This window comes from Portunus trituberculatus, chromosome 17 (assembly GCF_017591435.1).
Source record: "Portunus trituberculatus isolate SZX2019 chromosome 17, ASM1759143v1, whole genome shotgun sequence".
Lineage (NCBI taxonomy): Eukaryota > Metazoa > Arthropoda > Malacostraca > Decapoda > Portunidae > Portunus > Portunus trituberculatus.
In genome coordinates, this window is record NC_059271.1 from 13709937 (window position 1) to 13736329 (window position 26393).

General features: G+C 39.1%; 2 protein-coding genes across 11 annotated transcripts in view; one reads left to right on the forward strand and one right to left on the reverse strand.

The window, feature by feature from the left end:
• Positions 1-26393, forward strand: part of LOC123504736 (SH2 domain-containing protein 3C-like) — a 315439-nt gene that overhangs the window by 180671 nt on the left and 108375 nt on the right. For all 10 annotated transcript variants that reach the window (XM_045255494.1, XM_045255495.1, XM_045255499.1 and 7 more), the window contains 2 exons: positions 23643-23824; positions 24893-24971. In XM_045255494.1, coding sequence (XP_045111429.1) covers positions 23643-23824; positions 24893-24971 — 261 coding nt within the window. The remainder of the gene's footprint in view (positions 1-23642; positions 23825-24892; positions 24972-26393) is intronic.
• LOC123504738 lies at positions 2653-6819 on the reverse strand. The gene is given in 4 exon segments (XM_045255504.1): positions 2653-3729; positions 3732-5369; positions 5372-5656; positions 6204-6819. Coding segments are annotated over 4 exon segments (3114 nt in total). The 3' UTR covers positions 2653-3154.

Below are 26393 nucleotides of genomic sequence, written 5' to 3' on the forward strand. Positions count from 1 at the left end.
CCTGGCCAAGTACTGTGTAGGGCGTGAGTCAGTGTATGACACAATCACACAAGACATTTAAAAATGGCTTCCTGATGGAAAGGTTATTTAATTATAAAAAAATACACTCATAAAAGACAGAGCAGCTCATCTTGGCCATTTGATACTTGGAAGTTCTGCCTTGGAGCGTCTTACAGAGAAATGTAAACAATTGACTGAACCACTTCGCTGCCAGGCTGGAACAATATATATATATATATATATATATATATATATATATATATATATATATATATATATATATATATATATATATATATGTATATATATATATTTATGTACACACACACACACACACACACATACATACAAATATATTTCCATCTACTTATAAAGATGCTATTAAGTTGAGATTATAACATCATTCCAATTAGCAAGAAAATAAATTTTATTATAAAAGTTTAGGTTAGAAACCATAGATCTTAATTTGGCTAAAAATTGACGCTGGAGGAAAATGGTGTGTACCGTCTGGCTCAAGACGACGGAAAGAATTGACGGAACAGTAAAAAGCCAACAGAAATCGTTGAAGACGACGGAAAAAGTGTTATTGTGACGCCGCCTTAAGTGCTCCCGCATTGCAGGATCGAGGGATCGCTCGCATAGTAGGTTTGAATATGCTTGAGGGCAGCTCCAGATAGTAGCGAATTCCAGATAGTGGCGATCCGGATAGGCGAGCGATTACTGTATATATATATATACACTGGCAACCCCTGCTTAACGAAAGTTCACACAACAAAATTTTGTTACAAGGAATGTTTCATTTTACTACTGTCTGCTCGTTTAACAAACATCAAACTCGCTTTAACGAAATTTTATCCAGGTAATTTTTTCCAAGTTTGAAAGCCCCGCCATATTACGCAAGCCAACAGGTTTTTTAATACACCAGCGCCTCTCATGGATAACATGCACACCACTCACTTCCCTGTTCAAAACAATAACAGTGTCAGCAGCAGCTCGTCTTCCCTTGCTCAACTTACCACCAAAACGCCCTACAATGTCGCCTAGCGTTGCAAAGAAAACCAGGAAGTCTCTTACTCTTGAAGTGAAGCTGGATATTATTCACAGACACGAGAGAGGCGAGAAAACTAATAGCATTGCTCGCCACCATCTGGACTCCATCTACTGTCTCTACTATTTTCAAGTCAGCAGACTCTATTAAGAAGGCTGGTGAGACCGTATCTTCCTTGCAAGCTAAAAGAACCACCTGAACTCGTGACTCTACAATGGATAAAATGGAAAGCCTTGTGGAAATGTGGTACATAACATTTGTATGCGGTACAATGATGCGCCCTTTGTTTACATTCCATAGGTTGTCTGTTACTGTTTTCCCATTTCACTCTCCCTCCCTTCATAAATTCAAAATTATCAACATTATAAAGTTATGTACATACATACATTAGTGTACATTATAATGACTTGAATTAAACTGCCTAAATGTTTAACTTCATAATTTTTACTTTCATTAAACCCTTCACTCTACTATGATACACTCTCACTTTGTTTACTCTCAATGGAAGTTCAAGTCAGGGGTTAAACTTGTTATAATTGGTTCGCTTAACGAAAATTCGCTTAACGAGGGGTTTTTAGGAACGTTCACCCTTCTTAACAGTGGTTGCTATATATATAGGGGTATATATATATATATATATATATATATATATATATATATATATATATATATATATATATATATATATATATATATATATTAAGCAGTGGTTATGAATATATATATATATATATATATATATATATATATATATATATATATATATATATATATATATATATATATATATATATATATATATATATATATATATATATATATATATATATATATATATATATATATATATATATATATATATATATATATATATATATATATATATATATATATATATATATATATATATATATATATATATATATATATATATATATATATATATATATATATATATATATATATATATATATATATATATATATATATATATATATATATATATATATATATATATATATATATATATATATATATATATATATATATATATATATATATATATATATATATATATATATATATATATATATATATATATATATATATATATATATATATATATATATATATATATATATATATATATATATATATATATATATATATATATATATATATATATATAGATAGATATATAGATATATATATATATATATATATATATATATATATATATATATATATATATATATATATATATATATATATATATATATATATATATATATATATATATATATATATATATATATATATATATATATATATATATATATATATATATATATGTAGCATATATATATATATATATATATATATATATATATATATATATATATATATATATATATATATATATATATAGATATAGATAGATATATAGATATATATACTATATATATATATATATATATATATATATATATATATATATATATATATATATATATATATATATATATATATATATATATATATATATATATATATATATATATATATATATATATATATATATATATATATTGTAGCAGGGCGTAACTCGAAACACTGTTCTCCCAATTGCAGTTTATTACAGAGCACAGAACTAGCAGCACAGCAGGCACCACAGTCTTGGTGATCACACGTCTCCAACGTCGTGTCTCCCTCCTCTCATGGCCGTCTCCTCCACTGGCACGGCGGCAACACATGTAGGGAGTCCCACGCACTCGTAAGGGCCCACAACTCGCCCACACTGGCTCCTCGTGCTTGATCCCGTCGCTCGTGCCTCTCCTGCGGCACGACCTCGCACACAATCTTCGCTGGACAGAACAGGGGTAGTGGTGTGTATGGCGGCTGGTGTCCGTCTGCCGCTGCGCTGGCTAGCCTGGAAAACGTCGCCTCCTCTCATAGCTGCCGGCAAGAGCCACGTCAGTTTGGGGGGTAAACTACCTTAATTTAACCACAAACGAGCGGTAGTGAGCCAACAACACTCCGTCAGTCCACACTCCCCCCTGATATCTAAATCACCCAGGCACTCAGTCACCCATCTTCCACAAGCCCTCAATCACACAGCAGACACCTGGTAGATTGTTTGATTCTAGCAGAACGCCTCAGCACCACACTCCCAACATCTTCACCGTTTCTCTCCGGGTCCTCCTCCTCACGCTGCTCTTCTGGAGTAGGAAACGTAACCACCAGATCCTCGCAGTTATTGTCCGAGTTGCCTACTACTCTGTCCTGGTGTCTTGGTGGTGAAACGCGATGTCGCAGATCACGAACGTGACGAGGTGTACCATCAACTTCGGCGACTTGATCCGATACCACTCCAGTCACGACGCCCTCTTTGTATTGCTCGTCGCAGCGCACGCCGGGAGGCTTTACCCAAACTTCTTCTCCTACATGGTGAGGGTTGTTTTCTACTGCAGGGTTGCTTCTGCTCGCGTCTTCTCCCCGCACTCTCACCGAATACCCGTACAACATGCTCGCAGGCGCAGAGGTAGGCGAGCAGTCATCCCCGGGCGTGATGTTGTAGAGGTACACCGCTTCTGCTATGGAGCATCCTTTTCTTGCCGCGATGACCTTCACTGTCCTGTGACACCTCTCAACGACACCATTTCCAGACGGTGAATACGCTCCCGGAAGTGCATATTCACGTTCCAACGCAAGGCAAACTGAGCGAACAACTTGCTGCGGAAGGCGGTGTCATTGTCAGTCAGAATCTCGTCCGGAGCCCCGCGCTCACAGAAAACTGCTTCCAACTGCTCGATGATGTTATCGCTCGTTTGTAGCCTCAGCGGGCGCCAGATGGTGAAGCGAGAAGGCCCGCAGTCGATGAGCGTGAGATATGACCTTCCTCTACAGTGCGTGATATCCATCCCAACCCGCTGCCAGATTCCCTCCACCGACAGGTTGCCTTTACTCCACTTCACTGGCGCTGGGTCTATAGACTGGCATATCTGGCAGGAAGCGACAACAGCACGCACCTGTCCTTTCGTCACTGCCGCGTTGACTCGTTTTACAAAGTACAGCGTTCTTCTTACCCCAGGGTGGCCACGGGAATGGTGGATGTCCGTCACTAATTGGTCAAGGGACGTTTCGACAGCTGCCGCACACACTGGCGGTGGTTCCATGACGTTGGCCGCGGACGTCCTTAACCATCGCTGTGGCACGCGGGTGAGGACATCTGCCTTGTTCTCGCTTGAGGGCACCAGAGAAACTGTGAGGACGAGTCCGCACTCCTTAACCAGAGACATCACGATCTCGAGTCGTCGGCGAATCAGCATCTCGCTGGCAGCTTTTGTTTTTAGCCTTGCTCGTCCAGTGAGGCAGTCGTTAATCCAGCGGTGGACAGTAGAGGAATCAGTCACCAATTCAACCTTACTCATCTTCCATGCCAGAGCAAGGTTGAGTCCTTTGATGACCGCATCAAGTTCAGCCATGTTGATATGGCTGGCGCCGTCAGGACGCAACCAGCAGGCGTCCTCGACGATCTTACCTTCCACCTCGACTGCTGCTCCCATAGCTAAGGAGCTAGCGTCCACCCACACTTTTGCCTCTGTTCCTCCTACATCCCATCTTCCTCGAACAGGGTCGTCCTTCAGTAACTTCCCTGCTATTTCCTCCAGGATACTTCGCAGGCCGGCATCGACGATGATGTCATCCCAGGTGTGCGTAGCCGCGTTAGCTCTTCTTTTCACGTAGGCCGCTGCCGCTCTCAGCCACCCACACACTGGAAAATGGCCAGTTAACTTGCCGCAGTAAGAAAATGCTGTTCGCCGCGTCAGGCGGGTAGGCACACCACCCACCTTGCCATCACGTCCCCAGAGCAGCATGCCACTCTCCCCCCAGACCCTCAGGCCCAGCACTCGAGCGCCCTCTGTAACGCGCTCATAAGCCTTGGTGGTTAGGCCGTAGCGATGAAGGTGCTCCGCCACCCGACGAGCCGTGACGATGTCCTCGTTAACGTAGACGTCATCAATGTAGGCCGAGGTCCCACGTTTCACGTCGGGGTCTTGTGATAACGCAGAGCTGAGGACAGTCTTCATTATTAAGGGGGCGACGTTCAGACCAAAACCTAGACGTGTGAGGCAGTACTTTCGCCCTTTGTACATAACAGTCTGATATGGCCAGAGCGACTCGTGAATGTGCACTTGTAAGTAGGCATGCTTAAGATCTATGATGGACACATTCTTACCTTGCTTCCGCCACTCTCTTAGTCTGTCGGCGCAGACATCAGAATCTGCCGTGTAGGTGTCTATATGAGTGTTCAGCTCCTGAAGTCAAGAACAGGCCTCACCTTTCCTTTGTTGTGCTGCACAACTGCCATAAGAGGAATCAGTCCTTTTGCAGGACCGTGCTTGTACTCGTCGTGCGGCACCAACCATCCGTCTGTTATCCACTTATCCACCTCCTCCTCATACCGCGATCTTATTTCACTTGGCACAGCGTACTCCTCCACCTTGTTCAGCAAGACGCCGGGCTCGTCTCCCCCCGACCACTTCCACGCCGCCGTCCAGGTGTTACTTGCAGTATCATAGGCAACACTGAAGTCCTGTTCATCCACTTGTATGTCAGTGGTAGCGCCGGCAGCCGCGCAGATCGGCGCGTCCTCGACACCGAACCGTACTTGCCGGTGCGCATTGACAGCAACTCCCCCCAACGCCACAACACCGTTCATCCCTAACACGAACGGGAACCCCAGGGCTTGTCACTCACCACAAACACTTTTACGTCAACAGAGGCACCGCTGTCAAGTTGGAGGCGCACGACACCCGTACCCTCGCATTTCTGCTCCTCACCGCTTATGGTCAAAATAGCCACATCTTCTTTCCTCCACTTTTTGCAGCACGAGACGTGAGCCACGCACCGCGAGCACCCAGTGTCCACCAGTACTTTGCGCCGGTTCCCGTCCAGCCACACCTCCGCGATGGGTAGCGCCTCATTCACTGCTTGTCCAGAGAGGAGGCTGGCGCTGACGCCTCCCCTCCACGGTCGTTTCCCGGGCATGCCAACGCGATGTGGCCCAGGACACCACAGCGGTAGCACCTCACACCACGTCTTGAAGTGCGTCCAGCGCTCCTCTGGCTCCTGCCGCTATAGGTGTCTTGACGAGCCAAGCAGTCTCTGGCAAAGTGGTTCACACCATTGCAGACGAAACACCGTTGATCTGGGCCAATGTCCGTATTCCCAGCCCTGGCGCCGAGACATACTTCATGGACACCACCGGCACCGATGTCACGGACCAATGCCCTCGTCCGCGCCAGGATTTGAGGCAGGTCAAGTGTCTCCATCCGCGAGCCCGCTCTCAGTAGTCGCCTGATGCCTTCCGGAAGACCAGCGACGAAAGCACAGGCGAGTCCCTTCTCGGACATACCTCCGAACAGTGATGCCAGGCGGCGTAACTCCGCCAAAAAGACATCCGGACTCTCACCAGCTTGTAGTTTCCGGCAGATGAACTGTTCGTATGCGATATACGAATCCACGGCAAAAGCGCCCACAAGCGCCGCCTTGATCTTCTCAACTTTCTTCCTGTCCGCCTCTGCAAGCTGCAAGTATACGGCGAATGCACCTCCCGACAGACGCAGAGGGATAACACTGGCCACATCACTGACGTTGCGCAGCTTACAGATGAGCTCGAGCTTTTCTATCCATTCCACCACAGACTGCGCGCCTGAGCCGTCGTACTCCGGTATCAGTCTCAGATCAAGGGAGGGCTGGTCTGCCATAATGCCTAGATAGCTTGTAGCAGGGCGTAACTCGAAACACTGTTCTCCCAATTGCAGTTTATTACAGAGCACAGAACTAGCAGCACAGCAGGCACCACAGTCTTGGTGATCACACGTCTCCAACGTCGTGTCTCCCTCCTCTCATGGCCGTCTCCTCCACTGGCACGGCGGCAACACATGTAGGGAGTCCCACGCACTCGTAAGGGCCCACAACTCGCCCACACTGGCTCCTCGTGCTTGATCCCGTCGCTCGTGCCTCTCCTGCGGCACGACCTCGCACACAATCTTCGCTGGACAGAACAGGGGTAGTGGTGTGTATGGCGGCTGGTGTCCGTCTGCCGCTGCGCTGGCTAGCCTGGAAAACGTCGCCTCCTCTCATAGCTGCCGGCAAGAGCCACGTCAGTTTGGGGGGTAAACTACCTTAATTTAACCACAAACGAGCGGTAGTGAGCCAACAACACTCCGTCAGTCCACATATATATATATATATATATATATATATATATATATATATATATATATATATATATATATATATATATATATATATATATATATATATATATATATATATATATATATATATATATATATATATATATATATATATATATATATATATATATATATATATATATATATATATATATATATATATATATATATATATATATATATATATATATATATATATATATATATATATATATATATATATATATATATATATATATATATATATATATATATATATATATATATATATATATATATATATATATATATATATATATATATATATATATATATATATATATATATATATATATATATATATATATATATATATATATATATATATATATATATATATATATATATATATATATATATATATATATATATATATATATATATATATATATATATATATATATATATATATATATATATATATATATATATATATATATATATATATATATATATATATATATATATATATATATATATATATATATATATATATATATATATATATATATATATATATATATATATATATATATATATATATATATATATATATATATATATATATATATATATATATATATATATATATATATATATATATATATATATATATATATATATAAACGCTTAACAAATGGGTTAAAAATAAAAATATATAAATATATATATATATATATATATATATATATATATATATATATATATATATATATATATATAATATTAATGAATGGGTTATATATATATATATATATATATATATATATATATATATATATATATATATATATATATATATATATATATATATATATATACTCAGCTTAACGAACGTAAAAAAATAAAAATTTATATATTCGGTTTAACGTACTATATAAGTTAGACCAAAAATTAGACCAAAATCCGCATAATGTACAACCACATCCGTTTTAGCGAATTTTCTGGGTTTGAATTTGCCGGATGAGGGACCGAACGCGGTAGCTTCGCTGTGATTGGCTGGCTCCCCGCCAGTGTCTCTAGCGCTACTGGAGCTGGATCCAAGATTCTTTAATAACGTCAGAGCAACCTCTTGGAGCGAAATGGAATCCATGAACGCTTGGAGGGACAGTGACAAGGTTGCTTTCAGGTTGCTCTGAGGTTGCTGGGAACACCACCTCTGGAGGTGGTGTTACTGTCTTATATATGCATTTATGTTCACAAAACAACATTTCTATTAGCTTTTTACATACCTTGCCCCAAAAAAGGATTGTTTTGTAATGCATAAAGTATAATTTTACATGGAATACCAAAAAATAAAGCAGAGTTAATATGAGCCACAGATGAAGCGGGAGACTCACGGCCACTCGGCCGCTTCTTCTTCTTGTGACCCTTTTGCTTGCGTGTTACTTTCATCATGATTTTATGTTTTCACTTCTCTCTTGCCTCCTATAATGGATATCATATCTTAGTATTCATATACGCTCATGCCACGAGGATAACATTGACTCCGTGGCACTGAGTGATAGTGAATTACTAATGAAATACGGCGGTATTTCATTAATAATTCACTGTCACTCACTGCCATGGAGTCGAGGTTATCCTCATGGCATGAGCGTATATGAATACTAAGATATGATATCCATTATAGCAGGCAATAGAGGAGTGGAAACAAATATCATGGGGGAAAGACGACTCGCAGGCTAAAAGGGTCACAAGAAGAAGAAGCGGCCGAGTCGCTGCGACTCTCCCGCTTCGTCTGTGACTCATCTCATCTCTGCTTTATTTCTTGGTATTCCATGTAAGATTTCACTTTATGTATTACAAAACAATCCTTTCTTGGGGGCAAGGTTTGTAAAAAGCTAATAGAAATGTTTTGTGAACATAAATGCGAGAATGTGAGAGAATTTGTGCGTAGCTCCTCTAACTTCCAATGACTCATATGACATCATAAAAGTAGTGGTACACCAGTGGCCCAATATGGTGCCAAACGTATATATAATTTTTTTTTTTTTAACCCATGTGGTATGTTGGGGACCAGCCCAGAATGCATCCCCCCTTATTTGCATTATTTCGTGGGAAAATTACGTCTGCTTAACAAATTTTCGCTCTACGAACAGCTCTGACACCCCTTATCCTGTTTGTTAAGTGGAGTATTATATATATATATATATATATATATATATATATATATATATATATATATATATATATATATATATATATATATATATATATATATATATATATATATATATATATATATATATATATATATATATACGGGTTACAATCCTAAAAAAACTTTCGTTGTTCCAATTTTCGTTAAGCGATCCAATTATAACAAGTTTGACCCCTAACTTGAATTTCCATTGAGAATAAACAAAACGAGAGTGCATCATAGTACAGTAAAAAGTTTAATGAAAGTAAAAATTATGAAGTTAAACATTTAAGCAGTTTAATTTAAGACTAAGTCATTATAATGTACACTAATGTATGTATGTAACTTTATAATGTTGATGATCTTAAATTTATGAAGGGAGGGAGAGTGGAGCCAGAAAGATGCTAGCCTGTGGAATGTAAACAAAAAGCTCATCATTTTAGAGCATACAAAACTTATGTACCACATTTCCATAAGACTTTTCATTTTATCCATTGCAGAGTAATGAGTTCGGGTGGTTCTTTTAGCTTGCAAGGAAGATGTGGTCTCACCAGCGTTCTTAATAGAGTCTGCTGACTTGAAAATAGTAGAGACAGTAGATAGAGTCAAGCCATGGAGGCGAGCAATGATATTAGTTTTCTCGCCTCTCTTGTGTCTCATGTCCAGCTGATTTTGAGAGTAAGAGACTTCCTGGTCTTCTTAGCAATGCTAGACGATATTGCAGGGCTGGTTGCAGGGCATTTTGGTGGCATGTTGAGCGAGGGAAGATGAGCTGCTGCTGGACGCTGTTATTGTTTTGAACTAAGAGCGGGGAAGGGTAGGGGAGTGAGCGGTTCGTGTTTTATCCACAAGAGGTGCTGGTGTATTCAAAAGCCTGTCGGCTTGCGTGATACAGCAGGGCTTCCAAACTTGGAAAAAATTACCTGGATAAAATTTTGTTAAAGCAAGTTTGGTGAACGTTATACGACTGAAGCGGTTTGATGTCATTGAAATTGGTGGTGTTCAAAAACTGATTGCAAGAAGTAAAAATGACGAAGTTCGTTATTACGTTCCTACTCCCGAGATTTTTGAAGTCATTAAGACATCTCATGTAGCAATCGGTCATGGTGGTCGAGATAGACTGAAATGTGAAATTACCAGGAAATATGCAAATGTGACAGCCGATATGATAAAGCTCTTCTTGACCATGTGTGAAGTGTGCCAAAGTAAGAAAAATAAAAAGAAAAGAGGACTTGTTTCCAAACCAATCTTACACTCAGATCTAAATAGTCGGTGTCAAGTGGACTTAATTAATATGCAGACACAAGCAGATGGAAAATATAAACTCATAATGGTTTATCAAGATCATTTAACTAAATTTGTGATACTACGTGCATTGCAATGTAAACGTGCTGAAGAAGTTGCTTATCACCTTGTTGATATTTTTTTAACATTTGGAGCACCCTGTATTTTACAGAGTGATAACGGAAGAGAATTTGTAAATAGTGTTATAACGTTCTTAGCTTCTTTGTGGCCAGAGTTGAAAATTGTGCATGGAAAACCAAGACAGTCAAAGTCAAGGGTCTGTGGAACGGGCAAATCAAGATATTGAAAATATGTTAAGTGGATGGATGAAAGACAATGATACAGCAAGGTGGTCCGAAGGATTACGCTTTGTACAATTTATGAAGAACAGAGCCCATCATTCTGGTATAAATCGAAGCCCATACAAAGCAATGTTTGGTGTAGAACCAAGGCTTGGCCTTGCAACAACATGCATTCCACGAGAATTGATTAAAGTTGTAAATAATGAGGAGGATTTGGAGAAGTTAATTGCACATGTAAACAAGGACACTGTTGGGGAATCAAATGTTGCTTTGCAGATGACAAATCAAGATGACATAAATTCACGATCCAGTAATAGAAGTGAAGTGTTTTCGTGTTGTGTGTGTGAAATGGAAATAAATGAAGGTCACTACTGTTCGAAGTGTGGCTCACATATTCACGAATCTTGTGGAATAAACGTTGAGAGCGGCAAGGATGGTTTTGGATCTAATGTTATATGTTTAAAATGTAATTCTGAAGCACAAATATCACATGTTAGGCAAGTAGCTAGTACTAGTTTGGAAAAGCAGGCAAAAAGAATGAAGACAGTATCTGATGCGTCTCACCCTCCAGCAAGTGTGGGACAAAATGTCACTGTACCAATTCCAGATGTTGACAAGGGAAAAGGAGATTTGCGGAATATCATTGCAGTTGTTTTAAACAGAAGTACTCAAATGAGTGGTCATATCCCTCACCTACTTTTGACATTCAGTACCGTTGTTGAATCTAGTTTTAACTTAAACAATCAGATAAAACTAGATTTAACTAGTTAAACTTTGATATTTCTAGTTATACTAAAAACATTAAGGTATAACTAGTTTTGCCTAGGTAATACTAGTTGTTCACCAACACATTGAAAATACCTAGTTAAAACTAGTTTTGACTGATTCCGGGTTTTGACTGTAACATATATATATATCTATATCTATATATATATATATATATATATATATATATATATATATATATATATATATATATATATTACAGGAGAGAGAAGACCCACAAAAGGACGGTTATCTTCATTATATCCACTTCACAATGTTTCGGGAAAGTACATATCCCATTTTCAGGTACAAAAAGGCACTGTAAAACCACACGTAAAACGTTAAAAAAAAATGACCAGACGCAGTGGTCCTGCGATATATATATATATATATATATATATATATATATATATATATATATATATATATATGTATATATACATACAGTAAGATCTCGGTTTACATCAGAGTTACGTTCCTGAAACATGACGTAAGTCGATTTTGTACGTAATTCGAGTTTCCGTACATTTCAAAGCATATTATCTAGTTTTCAACCAATCATTGTTTATGGTCATTCAGGTAAGTTAAAGGTTATATTGTTATATTATTTACAACTATATAGGAATATGAAACAAGCTTGTTTTTGTTGTTGATTAGGGCCACAAACGTGAAGGACTGCAGGTTGCCGAGAGGGGTAGACGCCTGAGGCCGCCAGGAGGGTGGGCAGGTCGAATGTTGTGACGCCCAGGGCGGACAGCTTAGAGCGTAGTGCAGTGCAGTGGGAGTAGAAGCGTGGGCAGCGGGGCAGGAAATGCAATAGGAAAGGGCAATAAGGATCAGCAGACAGGCGCAAACGGTGCAAGTCAGCTGCGAGTGTCGTGTAGCCCAGGCGAAGGCTCCGGAGTGGTTATTGTTGTGATGGGTGCGCAAGCCCTCAAGGTCGCCAACCTCCCCGTTGTCATGGTAATGGGCTTCCCATTTTCTTCTTCACTCCCTCACACACAGCTGCTGCCTCCCTTCTCATGTCTTTTAATTATGTCCTCTTTTTCTTGTAGCGTAATGGTTTTTCTTTTCTTAGCATCGCTGCTTTCACTAAGGAGTTTTCTCTTTGGTGCCATTGAGCAAAATACTAAGAACTTGAGTCAGTAAACGCAGAAGTAGGATAACACTCTTGCCAGGGGCGACGGTGTGGTGGAACTGAGGCAGGGTTTTATTGTATTCAAGCGTGAGGCGGGCGGTGTGAGGGTAATCACCAACAATAACAATAAATCCCGTGCTTTACAATTTATAAATTTTCAATTTTTTTAATCTTTGATTGCCTTATTGTGGACTGACGTAACTTCGAGTTTGACGTAACTCGAGACCGACATAACCCGGGACTTTACTGTATATATATATATATATATATATATATATATATATATATATATATATATATATATATATATATATATATATACAGTGGTACTTCGACATACGATCGCTCTAACATGCAATTTTTTTATATACAACGAAAAATTTTATATAATTTGTCTTGAAATACAACGATATTTTTAATATACGATTAGCTATCGGTAGATGGCACAGTGATCGCTCAGCTACCCGCGTCCACCCGAACATTTAGCCCGCGTTGTGTATCGTTCATCCTTTGTGCATGTATGTGTCTGTGCTCCTCGGCAGTGTGTATTTTTTATTAAGTTTTGTGAACTCAAGATCATGGGTCCCAAAAGTAAAAGTTTGGCAAGAAACACACAAAATAGCCTGTACTGTTCACATACTAATTACTTTTAGAAATTCAATAAACGATTGAGTACAAATGGTTTTCTCCCCACAAGCAGCTCTTCCTTTTTGCAATGCAAAAAAAACAAGTCTCTAGATGTCATGGTTACCAAAATATCACAGGTTGAATGAGGTAGTATCATTGGTTTATGTGGCCTTGCAACCGATCGGGTTCAGCGGCCTTGGCTAGAGTGAGAGAAAACGGGCCCCTTGTATCCTCTCTCTCTCTCTCTCTCTCTCTCTCTCTCTCTCTCTCTCTCTCTCTCTCTCTCTCTCTCTCTCTCTCTCTCTCTCTCTCTCTCTCTCTCTCTCTCTCTCTCTCTCTCTCTTTCTCTCTCTCTCTCTCTCTTGCTGTCGCCTGTTCTGATACCAATCTCTTTTAAAAGTTGTCTCCCCGTAACATGGTGAGAGACCTGAGGTATAGAAGTAAGGCTCGCGGGAAAGGTGGCGGAATCAAACACAGTGAAATCACTCACTACCACCCTCCATCGTTGGTGACACAGTGACGTAGAGTATATATTTAGTCCTGCTCACAAGCAACTCTTTCTCTTTGCAATGTAAAAAATCAGAAGTCTCTAGATGTCATGGTTACCAAAATATCACAGGTTGAATGAGGTAGTATCATTGGTTTATGTGGCCTTGCAACCGATCGGGTTCAGCGGCCTTGGCTAGAGTGAGAGAAAACGGGCCCCTTGTATCCTCTCTCTCTCTCTCTCTCTCTCTCTCTCTCTCTCTCTCTCTCTCTCTCTCTCTCTCTCTCTCTCTCTCTCTCTCTCTCTCTCTCTCTCTCTCTCTCTCTCTCTCTCTCTCTCTCTCTCTCTCTCTCTCTCTCTCTCTCTCTTGCTGTCGCCTGTTCTGATACCAATCTCTTTTAAAAGTTGTCTCCCCGTAACATGGTGAGAGACCTGAGGTATAGAAGTAAGGCTCGCGGGAAAGGTGGCGGAATCAAACACAGTGAAATCACTCGCTACCACCCTCCATCGTTGGTGACACAGTGACGTAGAGCATATATTTAGTCCTGCTCACAAGCAACTCTTCCTCTTTGCAATGTAAAAAACCAGAAGTCTCTAGATGTCATGGTTACCAAAATATCACAGGTTGAATGAGGTAGTATCATCGGTTTACGTGGCCTTGTGTTTGATCGGGTTCAGTGGCCTTGGCTAGAGCACGAGAAAACAGGCCCCTTGTATCCTCTCCCCACCTCTCTCTCTCTCTCTCTCTCTCTCTCTCTCTCTCTCTCTCTCTCTCTCTCTCTCTCTCTCTCTCTCTCTCTCTCTCTCTCTCTCTCTCTCTCTCTCTCTCTCTCTCTCTCTCTCTCTCTCTCTCTCTCTCTCTCTCTCTCTCTCTCTCTCTCTCCTGTTCTGATACCACTCTCATTCAAAAGTTGTCTCCCCGTAACATGGCGAGAGACCCAAGGTATAAAAGTAAGGTGCGCGGGAGAGGTGGCGGAATCAGACACAATGAAATCACTTTCGATTGCTCCTACCATTTATCGTTGGTAACACAGTGACGTAAAACATATGTTTACTCGTGATGAGTGTTGCCAGCTCACAAGCAAAGAAAACAGGAAGAAAATAACCAAAATATAGCTGTAAAAAGCCTAAACGTCAATCGACATGCCCCCTGCCTTGTGTGATGAACGTCTATCGATATGTCCCGAGATTTGTGGGTTAAGTTGTTATTTTGAGCAATATAGTTAATTTATATCATGCATACAATAAACATTGTATTTATCTTATATTAAATCTATATTTGGTTGGTATTTAAAGCATGTTATTTTTTTGGGGTGGGGGGTGGGGGTAAATTCATATCACAAGAACGAATTAATTGTATTTCCATTAATTTCTATGGGAAAAGTTTATTTGATATATGATATCTTTTATATACAACGAACGTCACAGAACGAATTAAAATCATATGTCGAAGTACCACTATATATATATATATATATATATATATATATATATATATATATATATATATACACACACAGTAATACTCCGCTTAACGAACAAAGCTGTTCGTAGAGCGAAAATTGATGTGAACGTAATTTTCTCATAGGAAATAATGGAAATAGGGGGGATATGTTCTGGGCTGGTCTCCAACATACCACATGGGTTGAAATATATATATATATATATATATATATATATATATATATATATATATATATATATATATATATATATATATATATATATATATATATATATATATATATATATATATATATATATATATATATATATATATATATATATATATATATATATATAGAGCACACCAGTGGCCCAATATGCTATAGCGTATATATATATATATATATATATATATATATATATATATATATATATATATATATATATATATATATATATATATATATATATATATACGTTTGGCAGCATATTGGGCCACTGGTGTGCCCCTACTTTTATGATGTCATATGAGTCATTGGAAGTTAGAGGAGCTATGTACAAATTCTCTCACATTCTCGCATTTATGTTCACAAAACAACATTTCTATTAGCTTTTTACAAACCTTGCCCCCAATAAAAGATTGTATTGTAATGCATAAAGTGAAATCTTACATGGAATACCAAAAAATAAAGCAGAGATAAGATCAGCCACAGACGAAGCGGGAGACTCCGGCGACTCGGCCTCTTCTTCTTCTTCTTTTGACCCTTTTAGCTTGGCTGTTGTTTTTCCCCATGATATTTGTTTCCACTCCTTTATTGCCTGCTATAATGGATATCATATCTTAGTATTCATATACGCTCATGCCATGAGGATAACCTCGACTCCGTGACACTGAGTGATAGTGAATTAGTAATGAAATACCGCGGTTTTTCATTATTAATTCACTATCGCTCAGTGTCACGGAATCGAAGTTATCCTCATGGCATGAGCGTATATGAATACTAAGATATGATATCCATTATAGCAGGCAATAGAGGAGTGAAAACATAAACATCATGATGAAAGTAACACGCAAGCAAAAGGGTCACAAGAAGAAGAAGCAGCCAAGTGGCCGTGAGTCTCCCGCTTCGTTTGTGGCTGATCTCATCTCTGCTTTATTTTTTGGTATTCCATGTAAGATTTCACTTTATGCATTACAAAACAATCCTTTCTTGGGGGGCAATGTTTGTAAAAAGCTAATAGAAATGTTGTTTCGTGAACATATATGCATATGTAAGACAGTAACACCACCTCGAGAGGTGGTGTTCCCAGCAACCTCAGAGCAACCTGATAGCAACCCTGTCACCGTCCCTCTAAGCGTTCATGGATGCCATTTCGCTGCAGGAGGTTGCTCTGATTTTGTTAAAGAATCTTGGATCCAGTTCCAGGAGCGCTAGAGACAGAGGCGGGAAGCCAACCAATCACAGTGAAGCTACCATGTTCGGTCCCTCACCCGGAAAATTCAAACCCAGAAAATTCGCTAAAACGGATGTGGTTGTACTTTATGCGGACATTTTGGTCTAACTTTATATAGTACGTTAAACTGGAAATTCGTTAAACGAACGTTCATTAAGCGGAGTATTACTGTATATATATATATATATATATATATATATATATATATATATATATATATATATATATATATATATATATATATATATATATATATATATATATATATATATATATATATATATATATATATATATACAGGCAACCCCGCTTAACTAAGGTTCACACAACAATATTTTGCTACAACGAAGCTTTCATTTTACTACCATTTGCTCGTTTAACGAACACCATACTTGCTTTAACGAAATTTTATCCAGGTAATTTTTTCCAAGTTTGAAAGCCTCGCCATATCACACAAGCTGACAGGCTTTTGAATACACCAGCGACTCGCATGGACAACACGCGCAGCACGCACTCCCTCTGTTCAAAACAATAACAGCGTCAGCAGCAGCTCGTCTTCCCTTGCTCAACTTACCACCAAAACACCCTGCAATGTCGCCTAGCGTTGCTAAGACCAGGAAATCTCTTACTCTCGAAGTGAACCTGGATGTTATTCACAGACTCAAGAGAGGTGAGAAAACTAATAGCATTGCTTGCCACCATCTGGACTCCATCTACTGTCTCTACTATTTTCAAGTCGGCAGACTCTATTAAGAAGGCTGGTGAGACCGTATCTTCCTTGCAAGCTAAAAGAACCACCTGAAATCGTGACTCTACAATGGATAAAATGGAAAGCCTTGTGGAAATGTGGTACATAAGTTTTATATGTGATACAATGATGCGCCCTTTATTTACATTCCACAGGTTGCCGGTTAGTGTATATCTTGTTTCACTCTCCCTCCCTTCATAAATTTAAGATCATCAACATTATAAAGTTATGTACATACATACATTATTGTACATTATAATGACTTAAATTAAACTGCCTAAATGTTTAACTTCATAATTTTTACTTTCATTAAACCTTTCACTGTACTATGATGCACTCTCATTTTGTTTACTCTCAATGGAAGTTCAAGTCAGGGGTTAAACTTGTTATAATCGATTCGCTTAACGAAATTTTGCTTAACGATGGGTTTTTTAAGAATGTAACCCCTTTGTTAAGTGGGGGTTTTCTGTATATATATATATATATATATATATATATATATATATATATATATATATATATATATATATATATATATATATATATATTTTTTTTTTTTTTTTTTTTTTTTTTTTTTTTTTTGCATTACACCTTTTATGTCAAATCCCCTAAAAGCATACAAATTCTAACTCTACCCAATACTTATTACTTTATTGTATTTCTTTTTTTCTTGAACACCTCTCTGAGACGTTTTGGCACACTATCAGCTAAATTTTGAATGAAGAGTCTCAGGCTTGAAGTATACCAAACAATTGTGAAGCTCTTTTTCCAGGTTGGAGAGTGTGTAGGTGTCACATCTTCTCAATTTGGCCTTAATTACAGCCCATAAATTCTCTATTGGGGAAATATTGGGTGAATTGACAGGCCAATTGGTATAATTCTAGTTTATGCTCATACTCTCCCGTACCCCCCACCTAGCGAGCTTGGGGACAGGTGGGAATGCGGGGTTTCGGGTGGGGAATATTAGGTGCGTCGGACTACTTGGGGGTGTCCAGGGGTCCAGGGGGGACGCAGCCCCCATCTTGATTAGGTTAGGTTAGGTCAAGTTAAGTTAGCGTCCTTGGTGATATTTACCTCAAATTTATGGAATTTATACAAATTGTAGTGAACCTTCAGTAGAGTTTAGGATGGCCATTTCCCCCCGTTACACAAAAAAAAATACACATTTCCGACTCCTTTCATATTCCCCACCTGAAACCCCACATTCCCACCTGTTCCCAAGCTTGTTGGAAGGGAGGAGGGGGAAGTATGGGCAGAAACTAGAATTTTACAGGCAAATCTTTTATGGTGTTGATTTTATAATTATCTAGCCATTCTTTGACAATTTTAGTAGTATGAGCTTCTGTTGGAAAATTTGACCTTTGGTTTTCTCAAATCATGGCTCAAGATTATCCATTAAGAGTTCCAAATACACTTCTTTGGTGATAGTAGTGTTTTTAAGGAACAAAACAAGATCACCAAGACCATTGAAAGTAAAATATCCTCAAACCATTAAACTCTGAGAGTGTTTGGTGGTTTTTTGAGTGCAGTGAGGATCATCAAAATGAGAGCCTGGGTGACAGTACACTCTGTTAGATGTTGTATCACTCACAAAAAGTGCTCTCATCAGACCACAGTATTGTACTCCACTTCTCTAGAGTCCAATCTTGATATTTCTTTGCAAACTGGATCCTTTTCTTTCTTTTTGAGTCATTTATAAGTGGCTTTTTCTTTGCCCGGTAACTGCGGTGCCCAAGGTCATTCTGTAAAGTATCATGGACAGTACGGAGAGAGACACCAGTTAATAAGTCAGGATTCCCTTCCTTAATTTGGCATCCTGTAAGGATAGGATTGACCTCCAGCTGCCTCCTGAGAAGTGTTTTTGTCCTCTCAGGTACCTTACATGGTGTACCAAGTGGTTTTTGTGGGAGCGGTAAATTTTTGCCCCCACGAGCTTTGAATTTTTGTATGAGCTCCTGCACAGTATGAGTTTCAGACCTTTTTGAATGCAGATTTCTATGTTGCTAATACCTGCTTTATGGAGATCAGTGATAGCTTGAATAGTTTTCTTATCAGTGCACTTTCCATCCATGTCTATTAAGCTGTGATGCATAAGAAAAGAAGTGCAATATTAGTGCAGAAAGCAGGAAAAAGCAAACAAGGCAGTACCAAACTTCTGCTCCATATAACAACTGAGAGTGGCCTGAGCAGTGTCTTTTAGCAGCATTAGGGTGGAGAGGGGTCTACCTCGCTCTCAGACATACGATATCTTTTTCACCCCTCTTGGCTTTGTTGCAGTAAAAGAAATACATTAAACTTGTAAAGTCTCCGCACCACTCCCTAGACGCGGTGACTTCGCGCAGACTATATACAGTGGAGACTCAATACTCAAACTTAATTTATTCCGAATGGCTGTTTGAGTATCAAAAAGTTCAACGATTGATACCTATAAATCTGGTAATTCATTCTAGCAAAACTTTAAGTTTATAAAGATTTCAATATATCTTTTTTTATATTTTTTATTTGTACATACCGTAAGTGAAAGCTGGTGATGAATAACTTTGAAGAGGAGGGAAGAAGAGAGGGGAAGGAGTTCACCGGAGGACAAATCACCATCCATGAAAATGTCTTTGTAACTTTTCTCTTGGTGTGATTGCTGTGAATCCACCAACAGAGTGTTGTGGCTCACTAACACTTGCACTCTCACCAGATTCCTTATTTTCATCACTAATAAGCCTCTTTGGTGTCATTGTAAGTTTCTAAATGAAAAACTACAGACAGAATGGAGAATACAGGCAACCCCTACTTAACGAAGGGGTTATGTTGCTAAAAACTCTTTGTTAAGCGAATTTTCATTAAGTGAACCAATTATAACAAGTTTAACCCCTGACTTGAGCTTCCATTGAGAGTAAATAAAGTGAGAGTGCATCATAGTACACTAAAAGGTTTAATGAAAGTAAAAATTATGAAGTTAAACATTTAAGCAGTTTAATTTAAGACTAAGTCATTATAATGTACACTAATGTATGTATGTAAGTAACTTTATAATGTTGATGATCTTAAGTTTATGAAGGGAGGGAGAGTGGAGTGGGAAATATGCTAGCTGGCAACCTGTGGAATGTAAACAAAGGGCGCATCATTGTACTGCATACAAAACTTATGTACCACATTTCCACAAGGCTTTCCTTTTTATCCATTGCAGAGTCACAAGTTCAGGTGGTTCTTTAAGCTTGCAAGGAAGATATGATCTCACCAGCCTTCTTAATAGAGTCTGCTGACTTGAAAATGGAAGACAGTAGATGGAGTCAAGCCAGCGTGGGAAGCAATGCTATTAGTTTTCTCACCTCTCTCGTGTCTGTGAATAACATCCAGCTTCACTTCGAGAGTAAGAGACTTCCTGGTCTTCTTAGCAATGCTAGGCGACATTGCAGAATGTTTTGATGGCATGTAGAGCGAGGGAAGACGAGCTGCTGCTGATGCTGTTATTGTTTTGAACTAGGGGGAGTGAGTGGTGTGTGTTTTGTCCACAAGAGGCACTGGTGTATTCAAAAGCCTGTCGGCGTGCGTGATACGGCAGGGCTTTCAAACTTGGAAAAATTACTTGGATAAAATTTCGTTAAAGCGAGTCTGGTGTTCGTTAAACGAACAGATGGTAGTAAAAGGAAACCGTTGTAGCGAAATTTTGTTGTGTGAACCTTTGTTAAGTTGGGGTTGCCTGTAATGTTGTTTTTCTCAAGATTGTGGCAGGACTAGGGATGCGCACTGTCATCCGGTATACCAGTATTATGGTAATACTGATATTACCAGTATTACCAGTAATATGGTATCAGAACAGGACAATGGTGGCTGCGAGAAAGGAGATGACAGGGCTTTGTAAATGACCAACTGTGCGGCCGTTTGATTACCAGATATTTTAACCACTAATAAGCCTTTGGTGTTAATGTAAGTTTATAAATGAAAAACTACAGACAGAATGCAGGAGAAAGTTATTCTGATGACCCTCTGGTGAAGGGGAAAAGGATATGCCAGGGAACCTTTGCTTACCTTGTGTGGACATTTGACTATCTGGTACTTTTCTAGTATTAAACAAACTTTTTTGTTCAAGTATTGAAAAGTTCAAGTATTTAGATGGTCAAGTATTGAGTCTCCACTTTATTTATTCACTCAACCTTCAATTTAATGGATTAAAATGAGGAAAGGATGGTTTGTTGCTTGAAAAAATCTGTTACATGAGTGAGTGAGTTTAGATGCTTCAACAGCTTGGGCCATATGGTGCTGCAACCAAAGAATACGCATTGAATAACTGTTTACAATTGACATCTATATGTAGACTCTGCCACAAAATTGAACAAATAATTGAGTCCATATGTAGATGTCATTTGTGTTTGTTTGATGATAATGTATGTCAATATTATGTATATGAATGTTTGGAGCTACTCACATCCAGTACTTGTGACCTGGATGTAGTTTACCTCCATTTTTCTTTGTATTATCACATACCATATTTTACAGCTTACAAGACACACTTTTTTACTAAAAAATACCCTGAAAAATACTAGTGTGTCTTCCAAGATGAATGTTGTACTGTAAGGCAACACCCAGCCTCAAGTGAGCTTGGGCACTTGACCAGTAGCAACCTGATTTGTATGTTGAGTCATTACATTATGATGTTAGCTTAAGTACTATTTAATTCAGCCTTTTATATTTTGTAAACTCAGTACTTAGCTTTTACAAGTAGAGGCAACCCCTGCTTAACGAAGGGCTTATGTTCCTAAAAGAACCTTCATTAAGCGAATTTTCGTTAAGCAAACCAATTATAACAAGTTTAACCCCTGACTTGAGCTTCCATTGAGAGTAAACAAAGTGAGAGTGCATCATAGTACAGTAAAAGGTTTAATGAAAGTAAAAATTATTAAGTTGAACATTTAAGCAATTTAATTTAAGACTAAGTCATTATAATGTACACTAATGTATGTATGTAACTTTATAATGTTGATGATCTTAGATTTATGAAGGGAGGGAGAGTGGAGTGTGAAATATGCTAGCTGGCAACCTGTGGAATGTAAACAAAGGGCGCATCATTGTACCGCATACTAAACTTATGTACCACATATCCACAAGACTTTCCATTTTATCCATTGCAGAGTCATGAGTTCAGGTGGTACTTTTACTTTGCAAGGAAGATATGATCTCACCAGCCTTCTTAATAGAGTCTGCTGACTTGAAAATGGTAGACAGTAGATGGAGTCAAGCCATGGTGGGAAGCAATGCTATTAGTTTTCTCGCCTCTCTCGTGTCTGTGAATAATATCCAGCTTCACCTCGAGAGTAAGAGACTTCCTGGTCTTCTTGGCAACACTAGGCGATATTGCAGGGCGTTTTGTTGGCATGTAGAGTGAGGGAAAACAAGCTGCTGCTTGGTAGCAAGTAATGCTATCAGTTTTCTCACCTCTCTCACGTCTGTGAATAATATCCAGCTTCACTTTGAGAGTAAGAGACTTCCTGGTCTTCTTAGTAATGCTGGGCGACATTGCAGGGCTGGTTGCAGGGCATTTTGTTGGCATGTTGATTGTAAGATGATGAGCTGGTGCTGGACTCTGTTTTTTTTTAACTAAGAGTGGGAAAGGGTAGGGGAGCGAGTGGTGCGCGTTTTATCCACGAGAGGCGCTGGTGTATTAAAAAACCTGTTGGCTTGCGTGATACGGCAGGGCTTTCAAACTTGGAAAAAATTACCTGGATAAAATTTTGTTAAATTGAGTTTGGTGTTCGTTATATGAGCAGATGGTAGTAAAAAGAAACGTTCGTTGTAGCGAAATTTCATTGTGTGAACGTTTGTTGTAGGGAAATTTCATTATGTGAACGTTCATTAAGCAGTGGTTACCTGTATTACCAGCTCATGCTCTACCATTCATTTTTCAGTCATTGGAGCTGGAGAAGGAGGCTGCCAGCCAAGCAACTGAGGCAGGAGAGCTGAAGAGGTTGCTGGAGTGGGAGCTGAGTCAGGACGCGAGTGAGCTCAGCAGCCATGCCTGGTACCATGGCACCATTCCCCGTGCCCGCGCAGAGGAGGTTGTGCTAAGGAATGGTGCCTTCCTCATCAGGTGAGGTGCTCAAGGCATCTATTCTACTTTATTTCTGTTATTGGTCGATGTACTGCACACATTTTCTTTCTTTTTGAGATTACAAATATTTCATGAATTGTAAAACATACGTACATGTGTGCATGAGTGTGTGCTCATCCTTCATGCAATTATTGAGTTGATGGTGCTGATAAATCACTTATAAGCATCATTAATTGGCACCACCATAGCATAGTCATACTGTCATTTACCTCTCAGCTGGCAAGGTTTGTGGATGCCAGGAGTCACCAGATCTTGGCCATATATACACTATTGCCAATCTAGCAAAAGAATATCATGATCATGATGCTGTACTGTGCATTTAGGAGTCATGATTACAGTCAGCTTTAATTAGATGAGAGAGAGAGAGAGAGAGAGAGAGAGAGAGAGAGAGAGAGAGAGAGAGAGAGAGAGAGAGAGATTGTTTCATACACAGTCCTGATAGTGTAACAGAGATGTTTTTGCTCTCCTCACATGCCAGCATACAGAATATTATCACGATGCTGCACTGTGTATTTAGAAGTTATCACTAGAGTCAGTTTTAATTAGATTGATTGATACATTTATTGTTGAATTAATAAATAAATACAACAAAGGAGGAGGATGGACCTTGCCACCCACCCCCTGGGCATTTTAATTAGATTGGAAAGAGAGAGAGAGAGAGAGAGAGATTATTTCATATATGCATGTCATAATAGTGTAGCAGAGATTGTATTTGCTCTTCTTCTGTGTCAAGCTACAGAATATCTTGATCACAATTATATAAATAAAATGTCAAGATATAGAGGTTGAGGGAGAGTGCTTTTGCTAGATTATTAACTATGTACATCTGAGTAAGGTCTGGCGACTGCTGGCATCCCACAGACCATGCTGCAGAGAAGTGACAGATTTCTATACTATGGTAGTGCCCATTAATCATCTAACAAGCAAAAAGTACAAATGAGAGGAGTCTTCACCACCTATGGCAAATGTTCAATAGATTGCTTATCATAAGTTATTCTTAATTCATGAACCCTCCACCAGACACAATATGTTTCTTTGGTTTTACAGGGACTGCATCTCCCAGCCTGGTGACTTTGTCCTCACATGCCACTGGTCAAGCCAGACACTGCACTTTGTTATTCAAAAGGTTAGTGTCCAACCAGCAGCAGTTGACTGCTTGGCAGCACGTCAACGTTTTTCAATCCTTGCTGAAGCCAGATATAGCTTAGTTTCCTGGCTTGCAAAGAATAGTTTTCAAGATTGATTATTATAATACAAATCATTATGTATGTGTATTATTTGCTGCCACCACTGTACTAAGTGTACGGAACTCTTACTCTCTCTGCTCTCGGTGGGACAAGTGAAAACCAAAAGGGGAAAAATAAATTAAATTTCAATGATATATAAAAGTAACAAAAATATAACTTTCTCTTTTGTTCTTGGCAATGTCCTTACACAAACCAATACAGCTATTAACACTTCAGTCATCTACACATCCTAACACTAACCTAACTAACCTGACACATGGCCTATGTGGGAGACTAGGGACAATGGAAACAACTCAACTGGTGGTCTGTGCGTCAGGCATCTCAGGTCCGCTCCTCACACAATCTCGTCCCCCCGTGCCTCCCACCCCCTCTCTCTCTCTCTCTCTCTCTCTCTCTCTCTCTCTCTCTCTCTCTCTCTCTCTCTCTCTCTCTCTCTCTCTCTCTCTCTCTCTCTCTCTCTCTCCAGAGCCAGTAGCACACATGGAGGGTGTGTTGACAGACAAGGGCTGGTCTCCCTACACCAATGAGGACAGATTCAGTCTAGATACCATGTTTCAGGGTTCCACATGGTGTATTTATGACCATGAGGAGCTCCTGGTGCTGTCTTACCTCTGTATATGTTGAGCAGGCACTAGTGAGAGTGAGTCTACCCAAGCGTCTGTATTTATACCCTCTGTGACATCACCGATCTTTATACATGTAGTCCCTACTTTTTGTCAATAGTTCCTACTCCGAAAGTTGAGGCAGAAAGTACACACAAAACTTGCTATTTATATTTACTTAAACAAAAGTAAAATAGCACACAGTACCACTTGGGGCCAGGAAAAAACTCGGTAGCCACTCTTGGGACATGTTGGCAGTTGGGATAATGCATGGTCAGCTGGACTGGTTGTGGCCATTTCCGGTGGTCGGGATGCTCTGCCAACCTCACATACCTCTGAAACTTGAATCACTGACATCATGCCTGCCTACGTGGCACCACACAAACGACATCCTGCTAACATTTAAAGATCATTAACCACCACCAATAACACAACCATGAATCATTATAAACAACTGCTCAATAGCACAAATAAAGGGCAAAGGTATATGGTTGAAGGACATAACCACACAAACACACACGCGTACACACCCACATGCACGTACGTACATACACATACATGTGCACCCCTGATATAATCACATTGATTACATAATCGAGATCTCCTAAACCTTGATGAACGTCTTGGCAGTACATGGTTCAACTCCTCAGCAGCATTCTTTGACTCAGTATTCTCCTCTGAGTCAGTCTCTTCACTCTC